The sequence below is a fragment of the Schistocerca cancellata genome, chromosome 1 (genome assembly GCF_023864275.1).
Source record: "Schistocerca cancellata isolate TAMUIC-IGC-003103 chromosome 1, iqSchCanc2.1, whole genome shotgun sequence".
Classification (NCBI taxonomy): domain Eukaryota; kingdom Metazoa; phylum Arthropoda; class Insecta; order Orthoptera; family Acrididae; genus Schistocerca; species Schistocerca cancellata.
The window spans coordinates 815,052,698-815,077,113 of record NC_064626.1 but is presented as its reverse complement, the minus strand read 5'-3'; the positions used below and the strand labels follow the sequence as shown (position 1 = coordinate 815,077,113).

General features: G+C 45.0%; 1 protein-coding gene across 1 annotated transcript in view; it reads left to right on the top strand.

The window, feature by feature from the left end:
- The window catches only part of LOC126188157 (protein scabrous-like), a 164,368-nt gene that overhangs the window by 126,748 nt on the left and 13,204 nt on the right, over positions 1-24,416 (top strand). The window contains exons 4-5 of the mRNA XM_049929671.1: positions 2,947-3,207; positions 19,246-19,384. Coding sequence (XP_049785628.1) covers positions 2,947-3,207; positions 19,246-19,384 — 400 coding nt within the window. The remainder of the gene's footprint in view (positions 1-2,946; positions 3,208-19,245; positions 19,385-24,416) is intronic.

Sequence of the window (24,416 nt, the reverse complement as noted above, 5' to 3'; positions counted from 1 at the left end):
GGAATAACACACTTAGCGCCAGCGTAGTTTTTCGAAGAGATGTGCATGTTAGTGGCCGTGAAATTCTAATGACTATACGCTCTCGGTCGTCTAGAGAATTCTTGGAAAAACGCAAACGACACTATCCTGCCTGAGGAGGCCATTACTTTTCGTAGTCTTTCGTTGTGTGTGTCTACATCTAAACTCAGGAAAATAATGTTTGTAACAAAAAAATCTCGTAATCGTTCTCAGGTAGAAAATGGAAAACAGTTGCATAAGTCGCACACAATGTTACTGGATAAAAAGTTTAACAATAAAGTTTAATAAAGTTTAACCATAACAATTCTACGTTGTCTGCAGTTGCTGTTCCTTCTTCCGGTAAATCGTAAACAAAAAGTTGGAAAACTCGAAGGGGATCTTCAAGTACAGTATAGTGTAAGTATTACTTGGCGGAATGCAAGCGCAGATGCGATGAGATGGCGAGAAGAAGACAGAGAGACGCAAGATCAAACTAGTTTTCAAGTTCATCGAAAAATGTAAAGCAGGCAACCCGCATGGCACCCTCCAAATGCAGGTTGCCTAGTAGCGGAATGCTCCCGTGCTTCATACAATTACAAGGTTTATACATGGTAACTCATTGCGCTAAGGCACCACAAGATAATTCGCTGTGTAAATAAGTCAGTTAATGAGAGAACACAGGGAAAATAATTTTTTTAGGTGATGGTATCTGGTTTTCTCCACGGAAATGGTAGCAACTGTTTAACTTACGGACGACTTGACGACTAGTTATAAATATGTAACTTCTTTTATTTTGACATCTTGGATATTCGGGAATCCAGCCGGATGTTCGCGTCGTTCTCGCACGATATTTCAACAGCGTGCCTCGCTGTCTTCTTCAGGTGCTACCTTAATACACCAGGTACATGTGAGAGGGTAGGCTTCCACGGCCAGAGGTAATTTGAATAAAAGGCTCTTGTGTACCAGAGCGTCATTATGAAACACTAAAATAGCTATAAAGTCGGTGTTTCGACTAATTTTGCAGTCGTAATCTTCAGGACGACCAGACAGTGTAGTCATCCTGTAAAGGTCCCCTGCTAAACGGTAGCACCATCGGATTTATAGTACATTATGCACAGTTTTGGAGCTATTTCTGTTCTTGATTTCATGCTGCAAAATGTTTCATAGCTAGTTAAATACAGGTAAGACGAAAAAGAAACAGAAACCAGAATCGTTTTCGTAGCCGCTTACAGGACAGAGTCTAAATTTTCCCACATGAACGGAATAATATATTCGAGAGACTGAACGTTTTGCGTGTGGTAAAAAACACTGCGCATACCAATTTCTTTGGAGCATATAACAAGTTAAATACTTATTTCAAACACAAAGCGTGAAATGATATGTCGTGGGATTAATACTCGGTTGGCCCGTAAGTTTCGGTTTTATTATTATTATCATTATTATTACTAATATTAGTTGAGGTCTTCACAGAAATAAACAGGAAACGGACAAAAAAATGGTTCAAATGGCTCTAAGCACTATGGGACTTAACATCTGAGGTCATCAGTCCCCTTGACTTACAACTACTTAAACCTAACTAACCTAAGGACATCATACACATCCATGCCCGAGGCAGCATTCGAACCTGCGACCGTAGCAGCCGCGTGGTTCCGGACTGAAGCGCGTAGAACCGTTCGGCCATCGCGGCCGGCCAAACGGACAACAAATCGATCAATAATGTTTTATCTGTTTTTTTTTTTTTAATTCTTCTCAACGGTCAACAAGCCGTTCAGTATCTCGGCGGTAGAAATCACCTGGTTTCCACTCGAGAAAATCATTCCGAGCCTTCATTTTCACGCTGTTATTGAGGGAAACGCCACGCACTGCATTCGAGGAGGATCGGAACAGAGGGAAATCCGAAGGCGCCAAGTCGGGATAATATGGTATATGTGACACCGCATCCCAGCCAAGCGTTTGAATGGCTTCCTTGGCGATGTGAGGGTAGTGTCGTGCTGCTACGGAACGCCATGACGCCGGTAAGGTCTGTTTTGATGGATGGCGTTGTCGAGTCGTCGCTTTAGTTGGACGTAAAGTTCCGCGTACAGTGTTTGGTTCCGATCAAGTAGTTCGTCGTGGATCATGCGCGTCTTTGAGGTCGAAATCGCCGTTTTTGATTCGCTTAAACAAATTCTGAGCCGTCATAAGAGGCTTCGCTTCTTCTCCACACTTCACAAATGTCTCCAGTAACTTCTGTGGCTTTGGCATCGCGATTAGACGCAAAAAGCAAAATGGGTCGAAAAGGCTCTTTCGTGTCAACTTCACACCCCATTTTAATGACGTTATAAGACCGGAAAGTATGACAGCATAAAAAAAGCAAAACACACTGTTCTGTTGAGCACTTAATTCTCTATCGAATAACATAAAACTTACCAAAACATTTTATTTTTCACGAAATTTGCACTTAAAATAGGTAAAGAGTTATGGGTCAACCCAATATTTCGTGTTCGTACTTCGTATTCGTATTTTGCATACGTATTTCGAATAGTAATCGGTAGCGGGTTTCCCGTGACTACAGCAGAAGCTGTTATTCCTTTACCTGGCGACTGCCCCCCTCCCTGCCGGACGGTGTGGCCGTGCGGTTCTAGGCGCTTCAGTCTGGAACCGCGTGACCGCTACGGTCGCAGGTTCGAATCCTGCCTCGGGCATGGATATGTGTGATGTCCTCAGGTTAGTTAGGATTAAGTAGTTCTAAGTTCTAGGGGACTGATGACCACAGATGTAAAGTCCGATAGTGCTCAGAGCCAACCTCCCTCCCTCCTCTCTCTCTCTCTCTCTCTCTCTCTCTCTCTCTCTCTCTCTCTTTCTCTCATTTCTCTCCTTCTCTTCCTCTCTCTTCACTCATTACCCACCTGCTGTGACGCTAGTACCCCCTGAGCTTTTGGTAAGGGGACGCTTGCCTTCATTTCGCAGGAGAACCAGCGCGCGTCGGTGAAGGCGGTGGCGGGCGGCTTGGCGGCGCTGCAAGACAAGCTGGAGCTGCGCGCCGGCTCTCTGCAGGCGCAGCTGCTCAGCGTCGCTGCCCTCGTCAACAACACGGCAGCGGCCGCGGCGGCTGCCGGCGCCAACGGCAACAGCAGCAGCGGCGGCGGCAACGGCGGCAGCTGCGCATGCGCCAGCGACCGTGACGACCTGCAGGACGCGCGCCTCGACGTCGTGGAGGCCCGCCTGCAGGTAAGCATTCGCTCGCCCTCCTGTCTTACTGCCGTGCACATGCGGCTTACGCAGTCCGAGGCAAAGCCAGTTTACGTCTATCGTAACGTCACGTCACGTCAAACATTCCACAATGCAAACGGCAGTATTTCGCACAGGCCGCCAACGGACCGTCACGTTACGTCACGCCACCGTCAACGTTTCGCGAGAATGACGTTTTGACGGTGTTGTCGTCTGCTAACGTCGTCAGGTGACAATAAGTATTCCTCCACAAGCGAGGTCAGCTATTCGAAATAGAAAAATGTTTTAGGTTTTACAATAATGACGCCTACAATGTATAAATATTAAGACAAGTTGTTGAAGCAGTTTTTCATCAAGTAACAAGCTCACCTCTAATGGAATAGAAAGATCTAGAAGTTTATGATGTTACAAGTTTCTAGAATGAAGGTAGGAGACGAGGTACTGGCGGAATTAATGCTGTGAGGACGGGGCGTGAGTCGTGCTAGGGTAGCTCAATTGGTACGTAGCTTGCTACCTCCGTGTGATCCCGCAACATATTACACCTGCTTCCTTCTTACTTCCGGAGTGTGACTGCTTTCCGGCGACTAAATCACAGTCGATCATCTGGGTCAAAGGTTGGACGATCGCGTACCTCTATGGGGATGCTGCCAAGTCGCGACTTGACTTTTGGTATTTCTTGCAGCAAGCCCGCAATGAGGTTCGTATATGGTCACACTATCGGAAAACATTTGCCAACTGTCTTCAGGCGTCTTCCTCGACCCACCAGGCAGTTTGGATGTGCCGGGTGCAGTCGGTGTGCACATTTGACAGCTGATAATGAACCTGACGCTCCTCTCACCACTCAATATGTAATGCACATACTATATCATGAAATGATCTACATGTTCCTTTTAACAGAGTGATCTTTATTGAAAAAAAAATCCCTCTTCCTTTAAATTTGTGGCAAAAAAAAGTTGGTAGAGCACTTGCCAGCGGAAGGCAAAGGTCCCGAGTTCGAGTCTCGGCCGGCACACAGTTTTAATCTGCCAGGAAGTTTCATGTTATAAGTTGCTTAAGGAATCATAATGGATAAGGTAAAAATGCTCTGTTCATTTCCTTATAGAGACATTGTTTCATGTGTTTGCATCTGTATATTTTCGCTAGCATATAAACAATGTTTTGAAATTTTGTTCCACTTCTAATCACTTTATCGCACACGAATGATCAAAAACATTCGTTGTGAAGTTAACTTCGGCCGTTAATAAAATTTATCGCTCTTAGTTCCTGAATTCCTGTACTGCACTCCGACTTTTTCTATCACGGACGGAATCCCAGTAACCTCACTTTCACCGTTAGGTACTGGACTTAAGCGACCTTACGTGACGTGACGAGACGTCCAGCATGAATACACCCTGATGTGACGTTGACGGTGAGGTGACGGTGAGGTGACGGTGACGCGACGTGACGTGACGTTCCATTGACTTCTTGAGTGAATCGGCCTTAAAACTAGTTGACATTTGACAGCGAGTGGGCTAGGCTTTTCCCTCGAACAGTATACCAAGTGGAACGTGGCACAGTCGATTCCCACTGTTGCCATTCCCTGTGTGCAAAGCATTCCGCCTTTCAGTTTTCAGGTATTAAAATTTTATTTCTTTAAAAAAAATCTCTTACTCTAACCAAAATAAATAACAGATTCTTTCACGTGCTATAGAGATATTTGTCATGGAACGCAGAATTTTTCCTTGGTTTTTGCAACAAATAAGACTTTAAATTTTATACTTCTTTCCAGATAATATTCATGAGCTTATAAAAACCCATCCTTTTTTCGAAACTCACGTGGCCCACCACACGGCCACGTATTATTGTTTGTCTTCCAGTGTCATCAAGTTTAAAGTTTTCTGACTCTTCTACACTTCCTTAAATTTTTTCATAACAGTTACAATTTTTCAAGACACGTCATTAAAACACAACAATCCGAAGCTGGTCATTATTCATCTCAACTGGTAATGAAATGAAATAGAAAGCAGATTATTACTTTTAAAGATAAATACAAATTCTCCAGTTTAAAATGAAGAAGGGTGTTCAATGAAATTCGAGGATGAGGGTGATAAATATACTATTGCGTTGAAGAAACTGTTACGTTAACTAAATACGGTGATTCTGGGAGCGCCACATCATGGTAAATTACTTAGCTTCCACCACTTCGCAAGATTTAGACAGTAGGGAAGGGTGGAATTAAACGGAAAGACACCGTTACAAGAGATCAATATACTAAACTCCCCACCAGTTCGCATTCCTTAATTGATACTTTTTTAAGAGAAAATAGCTAAAGCAGTTCGAAGCTGGATATGATACACCGGAGGTGAATATCAGTCACGAAGGAGCGTGTTCTTTTTGTAGTCGCCCCGTCAGCTGTTAAGATAGTATTATTTTTCATTCCTGTTCCTAGAAGGTATATTACGAGTTAAGTGGCGGACCAGGATAATGAAGTCATTTCCAAAATGCGAAGAAAATTGTAAACGCAACCCTTATAGAGAAATGGTTCAAATGGCTCTGAGCACTATGGGACTTAAAACATGTGAGGTCATCAGTCCCCTAGACGTAGAACTACTTAAACCTAATTAACCTAAGGACGTCACACACATCCATGCCCGAGGCAGGATTAGAACCTGCGACCTTAGAGGTCGCGCGGTTCCAGACTGAAGCGCCTAGAACCGCTCGACCACACAGGCCGGCCACAACCCTTATAGGACCGCTCTGTCGTCGGTTTGTCGTCTGTCTGTCTGACTGACTGACAAGCACAATTTTTCTCAGGAACCGAGTAGTCGTATCACGTTCAAATTCATGTCACATACTAAGACTGATGATCCCTTGGCGGTGCAAAAGTGTTAACCTTCTGAGTCAATGCAATCAAAAAATGCGGTCATTTACGTCACATATTTCGCTACGCCAAAACTAGCTCATCAAATCCTATAGGGTACTTCCCGTTGACATAGAATAATGAATTAACGCACAGTGAAAGTAAAGAGAAATATCCGAATTTGTTAATACATAATTATATCACACAAAAATATCTGTTTTGTCATTTGATATCTAACTTCAAACTTGAAATTAAAACATTCTCGAAAGTCTTGGAATACTTGGGACCGATATCTCGCAAGTATCGATGGCGATAACTGGCAAAAATCGAAAATATGAGATAAACTGGGTATTCTGGATAAACTATCTCAGATGGGCGGAATCCTTAGTGTGCGAGTTCTACCCGACCTGACCAAGTTTTCTTTACTGCTCTACACAGTATATGCACAACACCTCATAAAGTAGCCACACCTGAACTGGCGTGAGAGGCGATTGGAGAACAATCTAGTGGGTAGTCGGATTATTTACGGTAATTTGTCGTCCAACCGCTGTTGAAGGAAAAGGTATAATTGAGGCGCGATGTTTTTTCCGGAAGGGCAAGTAAGCCGCCACTGCGAGACGGCACCGATGTGCCTCCGCCTCCGGCGCGCGCTGACCGCCTCCGCCGCCAATTTGCCGCCGCGGACCGCCCCCCGCCCCGCCCCCAGGGCCCTCCCCCACCATGAATAATTCCGCAGCTCATCGTGGCGACAGCTGCCTCCCCACCCCACTGCTCGGTATTCCTGCCGCACGTAAAGACCGTCCGCAATTACTTTCCCGGTTTCCTTTTTCGGGGCCGCATTTTTGTCTCTACTTCATCATTTCCTCTGCTTCCATCTCGTTTCTCCTCTGGAAAGGAGCTACAGTTCTAGAAATTAACAGCCGGCAAGCAGCGTGTGAAATTGGTTTGACAGAACTGCCATTTGGTTTCTTTCTCATCGAATCTCCTGCAGCACTTTAACTTATTAGGACAACCGTGCTCGAGAATTTAAATAAAGTTTTTTAAATTGCAAATGGATTGATATTTAATGGAGACTGATAATACGACGTTTCGAAGTACCGTAATCCGCTGCGAGCAGCAGCCGTGTTGCACGACAGTAATAACACGCGTCTCCTCCGAAATGAGTTATCAAGCAACTTCTGCCTGTACACGAGAACATATACGTGTATTTCCGAAACATGTATGGCAAGGTGGCCGCGAAGTATTTATAATATTTTTTATTTAATCTTTACCCTATGTAAACGAGATAGGCTATTATGTAGAAGTCTCTGTTTCTTTCTTAAGCCCAACCCCAGCGAAGAGAGACCGAACAAGGAGAGTCTCGACTGCGAACATAAAACATTTTCCCTTATATGTGTTTCATAGCTTTGTTAAACTATACAAATTCAGTCAGGTAATGCAGGAGAACGCTGTTAAAAGCATTTAGCAAGAAGTGACTTCGTTGAGTCAAAGACAATTGTCCAGCACATCTTGAGTTAACCATTTCACTACCATTTGGACATATTTGTCCCACGATCAGTTATCAGTGGGAATTTGCTAAATGTTATGCTATGTAATAATTTTTTCATAGTGCGGGACCACAGTCACAATATATTTCTTTAAAGTCAGTACCGTCATTAGTTTGTTGTTTATTTACAGTGTTACATTTACACTTACACAATCATGATTTCGGCTTCAGAGTGCCATTATCAAGTGTTTTAAGTGTTATACACTGCCTAAGATGACATACTGTCGTATTTAAAATACACTATTAGACACATTGTCTAAGGGTCGATATTTCTGGCATTTCTGGCATTGTTTCATCGAGATGGTATACCTAACTAACCTAAGGACGTCACACACATCCATGCCCGAGGCAGGATTCGAATCTGCGACCGTAGCGGTCGCGCGGTTCCAGATTGTAGCGCCTAGAACCGCTCGGCCACCAGGGTCGGCTCAGTGATGAAACAAAGCAGTAGGCTTTGCCAGAAATATCGACCCTTAGACAATGTGTCTAATAGTGTCTTTTAAATACGACAGTATGTCATCTTAGGCACTGTATAACACTTAAAACACTTTATAATGGCGCTTTGAAGTCGACATCATGATTGTGCAAGTGTAAATGTAACACTGTAAATAAACAAGTCTAATGGCGGTGCTGACTTTAAAGTTATTGCTATGTATCAGTGTCCCACTGGCAGAGGGAAGCCTGCTAATGGTTTTCAGAAATCTTGCGATTACAGACTGACACTGCTGACTGTGTTGTCTTCAAAGTTCGTTGTACATCCTCTTCTCCGTATTGTCGCATCGAACTAGTTCACGCCTGCAGGTAGGCAGCCAAATGGATAGATCTGCGTAGCGGGCTGCCTCCCGGACAATTCGTGTCAACGAAGCCTACGCACGTATTGAAGTTTCTCATCCACATACGGTGCCCATACTGCGCACCTACGGTCTAAGTAACGAGAGTCGTTCAAGCAGTTTGGTTTTATTCAGGCTTACGATACACCATATTATTGCCGACTCTTCTGCCTACTGAACGCTGTTTTTCAACGTTATCTCCGTTCAATGGGGCAGCCTTACACCACTTTACTGCGAGGGTCTGTATGCCCGCGTTGTACTACTCTTCTGGTCGACATTGAAGCCATTGTCTTACTGTATCAAGAATCTCCCCGCCATAGACGTACTGCTTCCCGCGGAGTGCATTCTTCATTGGGTCAAACAGGTGGAAATCGAAAGATGCGGGATCAGGGCTGTAGGGTGGATAAGTAAGAACAGTCCATTGAAGTTCTGTGAGCTCCACTCGGATGCGCAACTTGCGTGAGGCCTTCTGTTGTCATGGAGAAGGAGAAGCTCATTTGCATTTCTATGCCGAAGAAAACGCTGAAGTCGTTTCTCCAATTTCCTGAGGGTGGCATAACACACAGCAGAGTTGATGGTTGCACCATGATGGAGGACAGAAAAAGAATAACCCTTTCAGAGTCTCAGAAGATCGTTGCCATTACTTTACTGGCTGAGTGTGCGGCTTCGGAGGAGTGGTGGTGTGGCGCCTCTCCATGGATTGCTGTTCTGTATCCGGTCCGAAGCGATGAACCCGTGTCTTCATCACCTGTGACGATATTCGATAAAAGATTATCACGATCAGACTTGTAACGCACAAGCAATTCTGCACAGATAGTCCTTCGTTGCTCTTTATGGTCTTCTATTAGGCGGCGAGGAACCCAGCGCTCATACATCTCTCTGAGTATCCCAACTGATGGACAAGTGAGTTAGCACTACCAACAGAGCCGGCCGCGGTGGTCTAGCGGTTCTGGCGCTGCAGTCCGGAACCGCGGGACTGCTGCGATCGCAGGTTCGAATCCTGCCTCGGGCATGGGTGTGTGTGTGGTGTCCTTAGGTTAGTTAGGTTTAAGTAGTTCTAAGTTCTAGGGGACTTAATGACCTAAGATGTTGAGTCCCATAGTGCTCAGAGCCATTTGAACCATTTTGAACTACCAACAGAGACTTCCAATTGAACAGCGAGGTATTTGATTTTGATCCGTCGATCTCCTCGAATGAGAGTGTCCGCACGTTCCAACACTGCATGAATCACAGCTGCGTGCGGCCGGGTGGCACCGGGAGATCAAACACATTTGCGCGACCTCGTTGCGACGACGACAGACGCCTCACCCAACGACTCACCGTACTTTTGATCACTGCCAAGTCTCCGCAGACACACTGCAAGGGCCTGTGAATGTCTGTGATGCTCTGGTTTTCCGCCAAAAGGGACTCAGTGACAGGTCTCTGCCTGCCATTTTGAAGGCTACGCATAGAGCGCCACCTGTCGGAACTTCATGACACTCACTGTAGGGGCTGAAGCAGGAATGTCCCAAAACAAAAATTGTATTATTTCAGTCGAAATCAGCCAAAAGAAAAGTGTTGCATTAATTACTGAACGCGTCGTATAGGAATAAATGTCGTCGCAATTTGGGTGCTCTACGGGGTCTAATCAACGAGACATAGCTTCATCTGAATATGCCATGTCTGAAAAAATCGATGAACTCTTCCTCGTCGAACTGAGGCTTCCATGAAGGCTGGGGGCGGTGTTACGTGTTGTCTGCATGATGTCTCTCGGGGTGTACCTGCTGCGGACGTCGCCAGTGAGATCAGACCAGGGCCGTCCCAAACAGCTTGTGGTGTAGGGAGCTGCACCTGGGCTCAGGGGGTTAGCTGCAGGCTGCCAGGCTCTGCGAGCCAGCCCGGCGCCGTAAATTAATTTGCAGCTCGCAGAGTGGCCGGGGTGACGCGCATCGATTGGCCGCGGGCCGTAAATCACACGCTGTCCATCTGCGATTAAACGCCGCCACCGCCACCGCGCCAGAGCTGCGGGTCGGAGAGGAGGATCAGCGGGTGGAGGTGAGGGTGGAGGGGGGCGGGGTGTTCAGATTTATGTCCCGGCGCCGGCCGACACCTGGGCGCCTGCCGCGCTTACAACAGATCCCTGTACCTGACCACTTGCAGTCGCTCATCTCGAGCTTCGGTGTAATAAGTTGCAGACTTACAGAATGCACGCACGGATCTCCGATTGATAGCGACACACGTGCACTGCACTTACCGAGCACGTCATTCACCTTATTCCCTGTACACAGAAACAAATAAACTTTGACGTATACTAGACTTCCAGTGGTTGACTCTATCTGATCAGAAGTATTCGGAAACACGTACACTACTTCACCAGCAGATGTCACGAGAGAGCTGGTAACAGAACTGTGCGTCGGTCACGAACGTGGACTAGTCACTACGTGTTACTGGAGTAACAAATCCGTGAGGGACATTCCGACCTTCTAAAGCTGCCTGAGTCAACTGTTGGTGGTGGGACTGTGAAGTAGAGTCGTGAGGGAGCAACCACAACTAAATCAAGTCCAAGCAGACCTCACGTACTGACGGAAAGGGACCGTCGAGCATTGTGGAGGATTGTTGTAAAAAATCGCATGAAAGCAGTGGACGGAATGACTCGTGAGTTACAAAAAGCTACAAATAGCTACTATCACAGTGAAAGTAAAAAAAAAAAAAAGAGGTATGATGGTCGAGCTATACATTTCTGTGCTCAGTGCTAAGCGACGCTTGAGGTTCTGTAACGAATGAAGCCAGTGGACAGTGGATGACTAGAAATGGGTGATTTGCAGCCATGACTAACGCAACACCTTGTGACAATGCAATAGAAGGTTTTGCGCGTGGCGAACTCATGGAGAACGTTACCTGCTGTCATATGTAAGGCCAACAGTGAAGTATGCCGGAGGCGATGTTCAGTACGGGGATATTTTATCGCCGTGTTGGGAAGAAGCGACAACCGGCGGAACACCCGACCTCAGAGAGATGACAACGAATCACTCGGTAAATCTAAGAGATTACATGTTGTCTCGAATTCATTGTGAGGTCCCCTTACTGCGCTGAAGAAACGGGTATGAACGTATTTCATATAGCATTTTGCACTGCACACAGTAGAGAAACAGGTCCGGGAGGATGATTATTTGTAACAGTAAAACAATAGAGCCTGACATAAAGCAGCTTCTGTTAGGCAATGGTTTGTGGACAATAACATTACTGAAACGGATTGGCCTGCGCAGAATCCCCATGTGAACCCCGTGGAACATCTTCGGGATGAGTTAGAACGTCGACACGCCCCAGCGTCCAACGTCACTGTGTTTTGTAGTTTCGACTCTTCAGGAAGATCAGTCGGCAAGTCCTCCACGAACACTCGTACACATCACTGAACGTCTCCCCAGTAGAGTTCAAGCTGTCGTAAAGGTGAAAAGTGGACGTTCGTCATATTAATGTCAATTAATTGATGTCCGGATAATTTCGACCAGAGAGTGTACAAATAAAATACAGTTCCCATCCATCATTTCTGTCTAAGGTTTTCGGAAGGTTTGCCGTGGTTATAAGGAAAATATTGGGATGGAAGTACTCCGAACTGCGACTCCCTCCGTCCTCTGATTCCACGTTGGTCATTACTCCAAAAGACCACTGTACCAAGAGAATGAAAATTATTTTAAAAAATATATATTTCTGTACTGTTCGGTTGGTTACTCTTGTAGAAGGTGTAATCAGATCTGAAGGCTGCTCGAAAAACTGAAGTTGACCATCACTTTAGAAATACATGTAGTCCAGGCGTACAATGAAATTTTTTATACAGTCGTTGATTACGGATTTTCTGGAAAAAAAAGACAATATGAAGATTTTTGCAATCACTACGCTGTCTATTTCTGGACTATACAATTTCGTCTTCATTTGTTCATCTACTTGTTCTGATTAATCGAAGTTCGCACACGTTATCCAAATCAAAAAGGCAGTTAACTGATCAGAAGTACCTCATTTCATTAATCTCTCACCGAGCTTTCTAAAGCGCAGTATATACGTGGTCGATAGACAGGAGCTGTTCGTGTCCCCTTCACCCCCTCCTCCGCCAAAGTCCGTGCTGGGTGCAGGAGGTGCTATCTTTGGGCGGCTCGGCCATGCGTGAACCCGGCTAACAGTTCTGCGGCGTCCGCTTTGGAGCGGTGCCCGAGACGGTGGGCGCGGTCCGCGCCAGGCCCACGGGCTGCGTGAGGGCCTAACGGTTATAGCAGCGCGTTATTGTCGGCGGCGGCACATTTCACGAATGAACAAGTTCGCAGCGCTCCGCCCTTCTAAGGCGCCTCTTAAGGTGCTCTCGGAAACCCTTGTAGCTCTCAGGGAACTTCGTCTGCAACTGTCGGCGAGCCGAATATTGCTTTAATAAAACGTTTTGTGCAGAGGCGGGCGACGCAGACCACAAGTATCCATTCTTTGTGTTAAAGAGCTCTACAAAGTAAATGTGTTACGGGGCTGTGCAAAGTAAACTCAGAGTCGTGATCATAAGAGTTCAGAGAGCAAAACTGCTTGTTGTAAGAGAACAAAATCCCGTTTATATTTTTAACTTTTATCATTTGGAAATTTGTGGTAAGGTTCTATGGGAGCAAACTGCTGAGGTCATCGGTCCCTAGACTTACATACTATTTTATCTAACTTAAACCAACTTATGCTATGGACAACAGACACACCCACGCCAGAGGGAGGACTCGAACCTCCGACGGGGTGAGCCGCGCGAACCGTGACAAGCCGCCCGTGACCGCGCGGCTACCCCGCGTGGCTCTTATCGGTCAAAGGGACTAGCTGTGGTCATAAAATTGTCTGCAGTACTGTCGTTCGCAAACAAATGTGGATTCCGTACATATACAGGGTGTTACAAAAAGGTACGGCCAAACTTTCAGGAACATTCCTCACACACAAATAAAGAAAAGATGTTATGTGGACATGTGTCCGGAAACGCTTAATTTCCATGTTAGAGCTCATTTTAGTTTCGTCAGTCACCTACGCTCAGTGGAGCACGTTATCATGATTTCATACGGGATACTCTACCTGCGCTGCTAGAACATATGCCTTTACAAGTACGACACAACATGTGGTTCATGCACGATGGAGCTCCTGCACATTTCAGTCGAAGTGTTCGTACGCTTCTCAACAACAGATTCGGTGGCCGATGGATTGGTAGAGGCGGACCAATTCCATGGCCTCCACGCTCTCCTGACCTCAACCCTCTTGACTTTCATTTATGGGGGCATTTGAAAGCTCTTGTCTACGCAACACCGGTACCAAATGTAGAGACTCTTCGTGCTCGTATTGTGGACGGCTGTGATACAATACGCCATTCTCCAGGGCTGCATCAGCGCATCAGGGATTCCATGCGACGGAGGGTGGATGGATGTATCCTCGCTAACGGAGGACATTTTGAACATTTCCTGTAACAAAGTTTTTGAAGTCACGCTGGTACGTTCTGTTGCTGTGTGTTTCCATTCCATGATTGATGTGATTTGAAGAGAAGTAATAAAATGAGCTCTAACATGGAAAGTAAGCGTTTCCGGACACATGTCCAAATAACATATTTTCTTTCTTTGTGTGTGAGGAATGTTTCCTGAAAGTTTGGCCGTACCTTTTTGTAACACCCTGTATATATGGTTTGACCGAAAAATTCGACGAAGGTCTCTGTAGTGTCTTTTTAGGCGAATCGCATAGAGTGTCCTTAACAGATGGAATTAATCTATTCTCAATTTTTCTGTGGTTGTCTGCACAGTCGTTTTCGCCTCCACAGAGTTGTTGGCACACTCTCCGATTCACTTGCTGAGTTACATCTGACAGATTTAATTCTTCCATTTAATAAAGCAAAGCTTAATAATATCACCTGTGGGTGTAGCGCAGTGATTATGAGAGAGGATTCAAACCTCCGTCTTACTTTCGAGACCTGTTTTCTCAATTACTTAATGCGATTACTGCGATGTTGCTTTAAAGGCGGCTGGATCAAGTGCTCCGCTTCTAACGACGCTGCATAGTCGGAAAGGTAGCCTCATCATTTTCATTTAACTCTTGTTTGCGACACGTGAATCGTTCACGTCTTTCGCCCTCGAAGCTTTCGAAGCGACTCACTACATCCCGCGGCCAGAATCGGTGAACTGTTGGCGATATGTAATGTGCAAGACACATTACTCTACGTGCTGCTTCGCTAATTTAATTCGAAAATTTTTTTCCCTGGGCTATTATACTATCTTCCACATCGGTCTAAATAAATGTCACAACCATCACGTTGACCCGGAAGACAGGTCTAAACTTCATGGAAGCCAATAAAAGCGCTCTATTTGTCTTAATACTTTCAAAAAAATATTAACTACTTTAGAAAGTCCATTGCACTGGGAAATAGACACCGCTAACTGTCCATAAACCACCTCCGACTGGCTCCTAACAACTTCCGCGTATAGTCTCCATAACAGCACATCTACACTGTTTGTCTTTAGGGCAACAATCGCTACCACTGAATATTCTAAATGGACTGAGGCACAGAGATCATCTGGCGCCAACCTATTCAACTTGGTTCTGGAGAAAGTAAGCCGCGACACTGGTCGAATCATAGAAATGGAAATGATGGGAGCAGACCTAATCCTGCCATTTACTGATGATATTATGATTCTTAGCGCCAACTGGGAGCAAGCTTGCGCTAATACGTCCCGATTTTTCAACAGTAAATAGAAAACGGGGCTGATGGTCAATGATGATAAAACAAAATATCTCGTCGTATCACGCCATCAAGATCTCCTTCCTTCCTTCCTTTGCTGTCGACGGACATACCTTCGAAAGAATCCAAGAATGCCGTACATGCTATATAATAAAATAATGAAAGTGAAGTGACGAAAGAAGTGCATCGCACGTTCTTTATCTGAACAATATTACAGAAGAATATGATTCCCGTGAGACTGGTACGGGCTGTACTTTTATATGGTTCTGAAACCACCAACGACTGAATGATTAATTTGTGCCTTCGAGAGGATGGTACTACGACAGATCTATGGACCCGTCTGCAACACCATGGAAGGTAAATCAGAACGAAGAACAAAAGGAGACCTGTACCAGCGGTTTCTAAAGCCACGCACTGACCAAATATTAGGACGGAAGAGACTACAGTTGTTTGACCACATCTTTCGAGCTGATCGATCCTTTTCTAACAGAGCCCTCCGTGCTCAACCTCCTGGAAAACGTGCTAGACGTTCCTTCTCTAGCGTGATTTTTTCTTTCGTTTCCTACTGTAAACCTTAAAGACCCGTTAACGCAGTAAATGATGATGATAGGGCAAAAATCACACGGAAACACCATGCTCAAATGGCATTAACTGACTTGAATTAAACCTCTGCAAGTTCACTTTGTTCATTGAAGATCATCTTCACCTTCGCGATTAGGTGTGAGGCCTCTGCCCACTTTATCGATGTGAGGTCATAGTCTAACTCAACTCTCACCTAAAACAGGAAAAGGACTAAACTGAATGACACATTTGTCAACAACAAAAAAACACAATTTCGATTTTTGTAATGTTTATGTATTTGAAAAGCAACTTCGTTGATCACGAGTGTTCACAAACGCTCGACTTCAGAACGTGAAGTGCAAACATCCCGAATGGCATACAGCACAAAACGGAGAGGCTGCTGTTGATTGTCATGCATGTAAAATATTAATCAATAGGTTTGGTAATTTAAAGGAAGCAATGGAAGAACATTAACTATATTAAAGATTAAAAGTATGTAGTGCCAAGAATATAAACAAACATAGAAGTACATACTTCAACAAATCTCGCCTCACTCTGAAGATGTCCGAAAGGTATTCGGCCGAAATGTTAGAAGAAGTGTAATTTACACACGACTATGCTCGAAATTTCATGGTGCAATCATTGCGCCGCGAAATCGTGAAGGTGCAAATAGAAGTACATATTTAAGAAAGGTATTTGGTAAGCTGTGTAGAATTTTACAGGACAATGTAACAGAGTTAATTATTCTGGTGCCTCAAATTTAAAAAATAAAACGAAAACAGTAGGAGCAATAGAGTTACATACGTTCAATGAATAATTTGAAATAACTGTATATATACTATTGTGTTAACATAAATCGGCGGTTAATGTAATTCACAGTGCTGCGTTATTATTACAAACTATTAAAAAGCTTTTAATTGTTTGCGGGATCACTTAAAGAAATTAGAATGTCGGCACAAGTAGGAAGCTCTATATTCAGAAGTTGCAGTTGTTGCAAATACGATTGTGTGTGCCTCTCCCATTTCGCACTTGTAAACAGCATACGACTAATGACATCTCTGCTGTGTTGGTGCAGTCACAGAATTGAGCTGAAGTAAGTCTGGTTAGATGAAAGTGCATCCGAAAAGTTCCATCGTTGAAGTTCATACGGTACACAGTGGATATCTGCCATGTGGATAGGCGAACATCGCGAAACCAGGGTCTACGCGGGATAAAAGTCTGGCCTTAGTCGTGATATCTGTCGCTGAAAAGCTGAGGCGCCTTCCAGTCCTCTTACCATTAGTGAAAGACATTCCGTATGGCCAGACAGTATAATTCAGAAGGTAAATTAAATTTCGAAATTTTGTGACTACATTAGCGGGGATATCGACTTTTTCTTTTTGAAAGCCCATTTAGAAAGATTTCGGGAAGATCGGCCCTCGATGTCCAGGACGAACGTCCAGGCAATACCACCGCACAACGTCAAAGGTATCGACATGCATGATACCCACTACTAACAAAGCCTACCCTTGCACGACCTATCGCAGGCAGCAAGACATCCGCTACTGCTCTTACCACCCGATCTAACTAACGCAGAGGATTTTTTCCCTTGGCTCTTGCGTTAGCACTTTTTTTCCTCTGCCCTGCAAACCGCTACCCTTCGTTCGACTTCGACCCAATCTATCTCCAGATGAGCGCGTATTAATCGTTAACCTTAACCAGACGTACGCAAACATCGCAGTACCCACATCCTGCGACACTTCACTTTAGTGAAAACTAATCCTTATGCGGAGATGGCAGTAGACCTATTGAGTTGGCCATTTGGCCATAATGCCGGTGTGGGCGTGCAGGGGCTTCACCTCTTAATAATAATAATAATTAAAAAAAAAGCATGAACGTAGCCGCCATGCTCCAGACACCGGAAACAGGCTTTTGCGTCCACCACAGTCATAAGGAAGAGGAACTATTGGGTGCGGCCATAAACTACGCTACTGGTGACACAATAGCCAATCCCAGACTGCGCCGTTTCATGTGAAAGGACGCGAAGAATATACGTCGCTAGTCAGCTACGTGCATCAGTCTCACCAGCGCAGAGTTTCTTTGGGAGCGACTGTGGGAAGAGCGGCTGCCGGATAACATAGCGGGCGGCATCGCTCAGCGTCGCGGCGACGCGCCCCTTAATGCGACCGCGTGCGTCACTGTCGCCAGAAAAACACCTGCCACTCGCCGCGTCGAGCTAGTCCGGCGACTGGCGCCAGCGGAGAATGCGCGGCCGACAGGGCGGTTCGTGTCGTCCCGTCGCCAGAGAAATTGCTTCCACGCGGAAAATGGGCGCCAATTCTCAGGAAGCGGCGCCACGCCTGATTCGCCGGCGAATTCCCGCCCTGGGTGGGCCGCTACTGTATGGCTGCGGATTTCGCGGCGAATATTCCGGCGGAATTACACGGCGGCCCGGCAGAGGAATGCGTCTGCTGCGGAAGGCGGCCTCCCTTATTCTCGGCGCGAGATTGCATTCCGGAGCGCCGCCGCCGCTGCCACCACTGCCACCTCCACCACGGACGCGCCACGCCTTCACCTTAGGCAAACCTGCGCCGATCCCTCCAGAGTAGCGTCGCAGCGGGACAGTGGCTATCTGTGCAACGCAAATGGAATTGAAGTGCCGGTGTATTGGCAATGTGAAAAGCTTTTTCACCCCACTTTTCAAATCGACCTGAGAGAAACAGCGCAATATCTGACACATATCTGATGTATACCATATGATCAAAAGTATCCGGACGTCCCTATGTAACGCGGAACTCACCACTAGATGTCACAAGTGGCGGACCCTACAGTAAAAAAGGAGGCTGGAAGCAGTGGGTTGTGGGTAAAGTAGTAACAGCGGAATGGGTCGTTCACGTCAGCTCAGTGAACTCGATCGTGAAGTGGTCGTTGGATGTCAAATGCATAACGAACCATCAGGGACATTTCAATCCTTCTAATGCTTTTAATCAGATGAAACTACATGATCCTAGAGACCTTTTCAAGTTTCAAACATCTGAAGAGCCAAGAAAGCAGGTACACCTACCTAACATCGTGTAGGACGCCCGCGAGCACGCAGAAGTGCCGCAGCACTACGTGGCATGGACTCGACTAACGTCTGAGGTAGTGCTGGAGGGAACTGCCACCATGAATCCTGCAGGGCTGTCCATAAATCCGTAAGAGTACGAGGGGGTGGAAACCTCTTCTGAACAGTACGTTGCAAGGCATCCCTGATATGCTCAATAATGTTCATGTCTAGGGAGTTTGGTGGCCAGCGGAAGTGTTTAAACTCAGAAGAGTGTTCCTGGAGCCAGTTTACTTCTGTTCTACTCGATGACTTTCCGTCTGTTACTACAAAATGGGTATCAAAAGCAAATTTAAGCTTTGAGTAGCTCCGTTACCCATATCCGGGTAGTGTAGCTGGTAGGGCTGTGGTCGTATGAAAGATAGATAGGGCTTCGAATTTCTGTTGGGCACAAAGCTGTATCTTATCGCGAATCATCTGCTGGTAATAGATTTGTATGCACAGTGAGGGTGAGAGCCGGTCTTTGCGCTGTTGCAGGTGGAGAACGCGACGGCCAACTACGTGCTGGGAGCCAGCGGCAGCGGAAGCGGCAACGACAGCGGCGTGGTGCAGCTGGTGCAGCAGCTGACGGCCGTGCAGAGGGACTACCGCCGCATCGTGGCCGGCCTGCCCAAAGGTCAGCACACACTCACTAAGAGCCGCAGCCGCCCTTATGTCTTGCCGATCTGCACGACAATTTCTAAATTCTCGCCTATATTACTGTAGAGTTACCGGCAGTTAGCCAAAAGTATCAATTTCGACATATTGCCACGTCCGCGAAGTGTTTCAAATTTTACGACACTTTTCTTTAGAACGGGACTGGAAAAGATGTTCCCTCTACGAAAACACCATTTGTGAGTTTTCCTCTCTTTCTTAATGATGGTAAAAATGTAATATGAACTTCGCTGAACGAGATAGTTGCATTATTAAGAAACTCCCTACCCCCTGTCTTTGTTGACGCGAGTGCTCGGCATCTAATGAACGCACATTGACCTGTCGGGCTTTCCACCGTGCCGCCGTGTTGACGGGAGGTTCGCAGAAGCTCATCTCGCCACCAAACGGCGGACGGCACGCATACGTGCCCACTTCTGGAAACGCGTTTCTCGGCCGTGGCGACGGAGCGAGTTCCCCGCCAGCTCCGGAAAGACAAACAATTTCGCCGCAAGTGCGGTCGCCGCAAACACGGCCCTACGTGGAGGCCCCGCCGGCAGCCGAAGGCGGCCTTCTGGCGCTCCTCCGCCCACACCACCCACACAAACACCAGCACCAACCCCACAAACACCCCTACTGCCCCACAGATCCCCACCACCCACCGACAGGCGATATTGCCGTCCCTCCTCTGCCGTGTCTCCTCCGGACATATACACCGCCATCCATATTAATCTTTCACAGAGATCACATGCGCCTCCTGTTCTAGTTCCGTCCTACACACCGCTAGGTCTACATCTAGACCTGCTCACTGCAAGACACCTTACGATGTGCGCCAGAAGGTTCTTTTGGTACCACTGTCTTTTACCCGTTACACAAGAGCACTTCCGTCGCCTGTTCTCGTTCTGTCGTTACATGCCTAATATAACTTACGTTGTAAGCAAGTTCTGCATCAAATTGTGTATATATCGAAGGACACTGTACGATAGGGTCCAACCGAATGGGGCAGTGCAGTTGTGGAGCCATTGACCTAGTATTCGGGAGTGTGGAATTTGCTCTGTCCGGCCGTCGTGGTTAAGGTTTACTGCGGATTTTCTAAATTATTTCAAGTAAAGGCCGCGATAGATCATATACATCTACGCCACGTTCCGCATGCCACCTAACAGTGTGTGAAAGGGGGGGGGGTGCTTCTGGTACCACTAAATGATCCCCCTCTTCCCTGTTCAACTCGCGGATGTCGCGTGGGAGGAATGATTGTCGATAAGAATCTATATTAGCTAACATTTCTCCATCTTTCTTTTCGTGGTCATTGCATGAGATGTGTGTGGGAGGAAGTAATATGTTCGTTGGGCAACACCGCCCCTGGCTGGCCACTTGAATGTGAGCGCGCGGCTCTCTCACTTGTCTCCTTTCAGCATTAAATAACTCGGGAACGCCGCAACATATCGAATTTTTTTTCTTCACATTTATGTCTCAGTGCAACGTGCCCTGCAACATTCCTACAAGCTTTTCAGACATTAACTGATCACCCTGTATGTGACGTAAACGCATACGGTTGAAAGTACACGACACTAGAAGCAAAACAGTCTCAGTAAACACGGGGTCGAAAATGCATACTTTAAGAGCCACGAGCAATTTTTCATCTTCGATAGTACGAAGCAATACTCTTCTACCGCAAGTTCTTTGTTTTCCGTATTTTGGGAACTGGTATTATGGACCAAAAAAAGAAAAAAGTCCAGTAAACATGTGTTCTAAATTGCATTCCTTCAGAGCTATGAACACTTGTTCATCTTTCCTACTTTGAAACACAACTCTTCTAATGATCAAGTGCTCGTAACTTTTAAGGTATGCGTTTTAGAGCACATGTTTGCTGGACATTTTTTTCTTACTTTGGTCCATACTAGCAATTACCAAAATATGGAAAGCAAAGAACTTGCAGTAGAAGAAATTTGTTTCACAGTATCGAAGATGAAAAATTGCTCGTAGCTCTTAAGGTATGCATATTCGACCCTATGTTTACTGAGACTTTTTTGCTTCTAGTATCGTGTACTTTCAACTGTATGCGTTTAGGCCAATGATTATGATACACCCTGTTTATATACTGCCAAATAATGTCAGAAGTTGTTAGTGAAAACAGGTTGTAATAGTATATTATAGCATTTGGCGTCCGACAACAGATTACAGGAAATGCTATATTATTGATCAGATTTCACTTGTCCACAGTCCAAAACATACTGCTGTAGCTTTACCTCTGGAAACACTTCGAAGTATGTTATGAGCATTTCTTTTCATCCTCTACCTAGCCGAATAGCAAGCTGTACCCAGTAGTGTTATAAACTTGAAACTTAGTCTGCAAAACCGCAAAACACAATTTATTTCTGTATTTGCTGAAGTATTATTTTTGTTATTATCTAATTAGACGCAGGTTACTTTAGCGTCATACCACACTACTTGTAGTAGTCATGAATGTGTTCATCTGGTCGAGAGGCGGATGAGACCTTACACGCGAAGGGAAAAGTGAAACGTGCGCCAGTTTTGGATTGTGCCTTTCATTTTTTACTTTCAGAGTTGTGGCTTACAGCTTTCACATTGAGAAATTTCTGTGTTGCATACACAATTTCTTAGGTAAGCGTAGCTGACAGATACATTTTAACCACGGCAGGCAAAGGCATGACTCTTTCGCAACCGAGAAGGTTCCCTTTCGATAATACTGATGTTCTGTCGATACTTACAAAAAAAATTTAACGCATTGTCATTACTTCGAATTACTTAAAAAAAAAACAACGTATTTTCGTGGTTAAACTGGAAACATAAAACTACTGAAGGAAATAAAATGTATTTTCCAACTTAAGTAAATTTTATATAGTAGTTAATAGCGTATTAGAAGATACTCAGTTTCATCTCTATGAGAGGGAACTGCTCGTTATTTTGCCGCACACATCAACATTATAATTCCTAACTAAATGATGAATTTTAATGTTACACCATCTCAGAAATTCATAATGCACGCTGTAATAAAGTGGATGTGACAACTGACAAAACTACTCACAATTCCATTCGGCTCTATTCCTTTTGTTCACAAACTGCATGAATAGTTAGTTGCCTGGAACTCGTTTCGAAGCGACGTGGATTCTACGAAAGCAAACGGGATTCCATCACAGTGTTACTGCCACCCTGAATTGCGCTCCAAAACGCCGGAGTGAGTTTTATACTATTTGCAGTGCAGAGTTCCGTTCTCTATGTAAATGGGCTGCCGGTGCTGAGACGGGCGAGTTCTCCCCCTGAATGTTGCCATAGTTGCGGTGGCGTATATTTGATTTAAGAGGAGCGAGCACTTGCCGCCGTAAATAACGTCCTCCAAACATTACTGCAAGATGGGAGCGGCGCGCCGCCCGTAGCTGTGCGTTGAGAGCGGGATTCACCTGAGTGCGCCGTTACCATGGAGACATCGCGCAAGAACTTTGCAAACCGAATTCCTGCGTTTGCTTAGCGGAACCATTGCACGGAACTGAAGGACTGTGGTATTAATAATAAGAAGACACTTTTAGTTTTCATGACTCATAATGAGATAGATTTATATATTATTATTAGTAAATGGTAACTTTAATTTAACTCATTAGGTTTGATAGGATCTTAAACAGAAAATTTTTTAAAATTGAGTTGAATTTTTCCGTTTGTTTGGTCTTTAGGATCAACTTTCATGATGGTAGCTTTGGAAAATTCTGTGGTATATTAGAAATATAAGCTTAGTCATTCGCGATCTTGACGTGGCATCTATCATTACAACGAATAAAAATGTTCTCCTTCCACGAAGATGTTTCAGTTAAGCTAGGTTAAGGTGTGGATCTGGAAGGTATGGCAAGGTCGGGAGCATTGCCATGGGGGTCATGTCATCCGCCGCAAAAAATCTGAAAACACTGTACGAAACACTGATATAAAAATGTATTGTGATTATACTAATACATTTTACTTCTTGTACTGATATTGTAATTAAAATGATGGGCATTTATGGCGTGATGAGTGTGGGCGAGGTAAGTTACATTTGGGGGGGGGGGGGGTGTTGTGGGAGGGACAGTAAAAGTCTTTGGCCTTCTTACCCTCTTACACAATAAACCTGGATATTTGCCTGGCCAGGTGTGATTTTGATAAGAGACTGACCAGTTTGTTAGTTTTGTCAAGGGACGATGATACATAACACATAATAGACTCACATGGATAGGTGCGTGAAACCAGTCTTCAGCCTGAAGACCACAACAACAACACAAGAATTGGATGGGCTCCTGTCCCACCGTGACCAAAACTAAATCATCATTTTCAATAAAATTCTTGAGGGTATGAAGCGCCTTGCCATATAAAATTGTCCAGTTCTTCGGCCATTGTTGCAAATGTCCTTCCTGACTTTATGGCGTGCACAGATATTTTTGTTTTGCTTTAATGGAATTTCTGTGTTGTTCACAAATTGCAATTCTTTCCAAACTTTTCACGCTAATTAAGACCATAGATGCATGGTGTTTTGCGAATGTGCTTCTGATCAGAAAACGATTCTGGTAGTTACAGTCAAGATTTTCTTTAAATCGTGTCTTTTGCGTTCTTTTTGTGATATTTGCGTAGCTACTTTAATCCCCTAACACGTATTTCTTTGTATCTAATCGAGAAGTGAAATTTTGTTAAAAATTTTCATCCCCTATTTCACACACTTACATGTGGAATTTCGAAAAATGCTTTCTTCAATGACACCTACAGTATAGGATCAAACCCTCACCAGATTTACTAAATTTTATCATGAGCTGTTTGGACTAGGTTATTATGATTTAGTCAGTCTGGAGATTTCCTTATACAGATGTTGAAAAATTCCTCTTTTAAGGGAAGGCTTTTCGTACTATAACGAGGCTGCATTTTATATCCTCTCTACTTCAGCCATCGTCAGTTATGTTGCTACCCAAATAGCAAAACTCGTACACTATTTACAGTACCTCATTTCATACTACAATTCCCTAATTTAATTCTACTACTAACTCTTT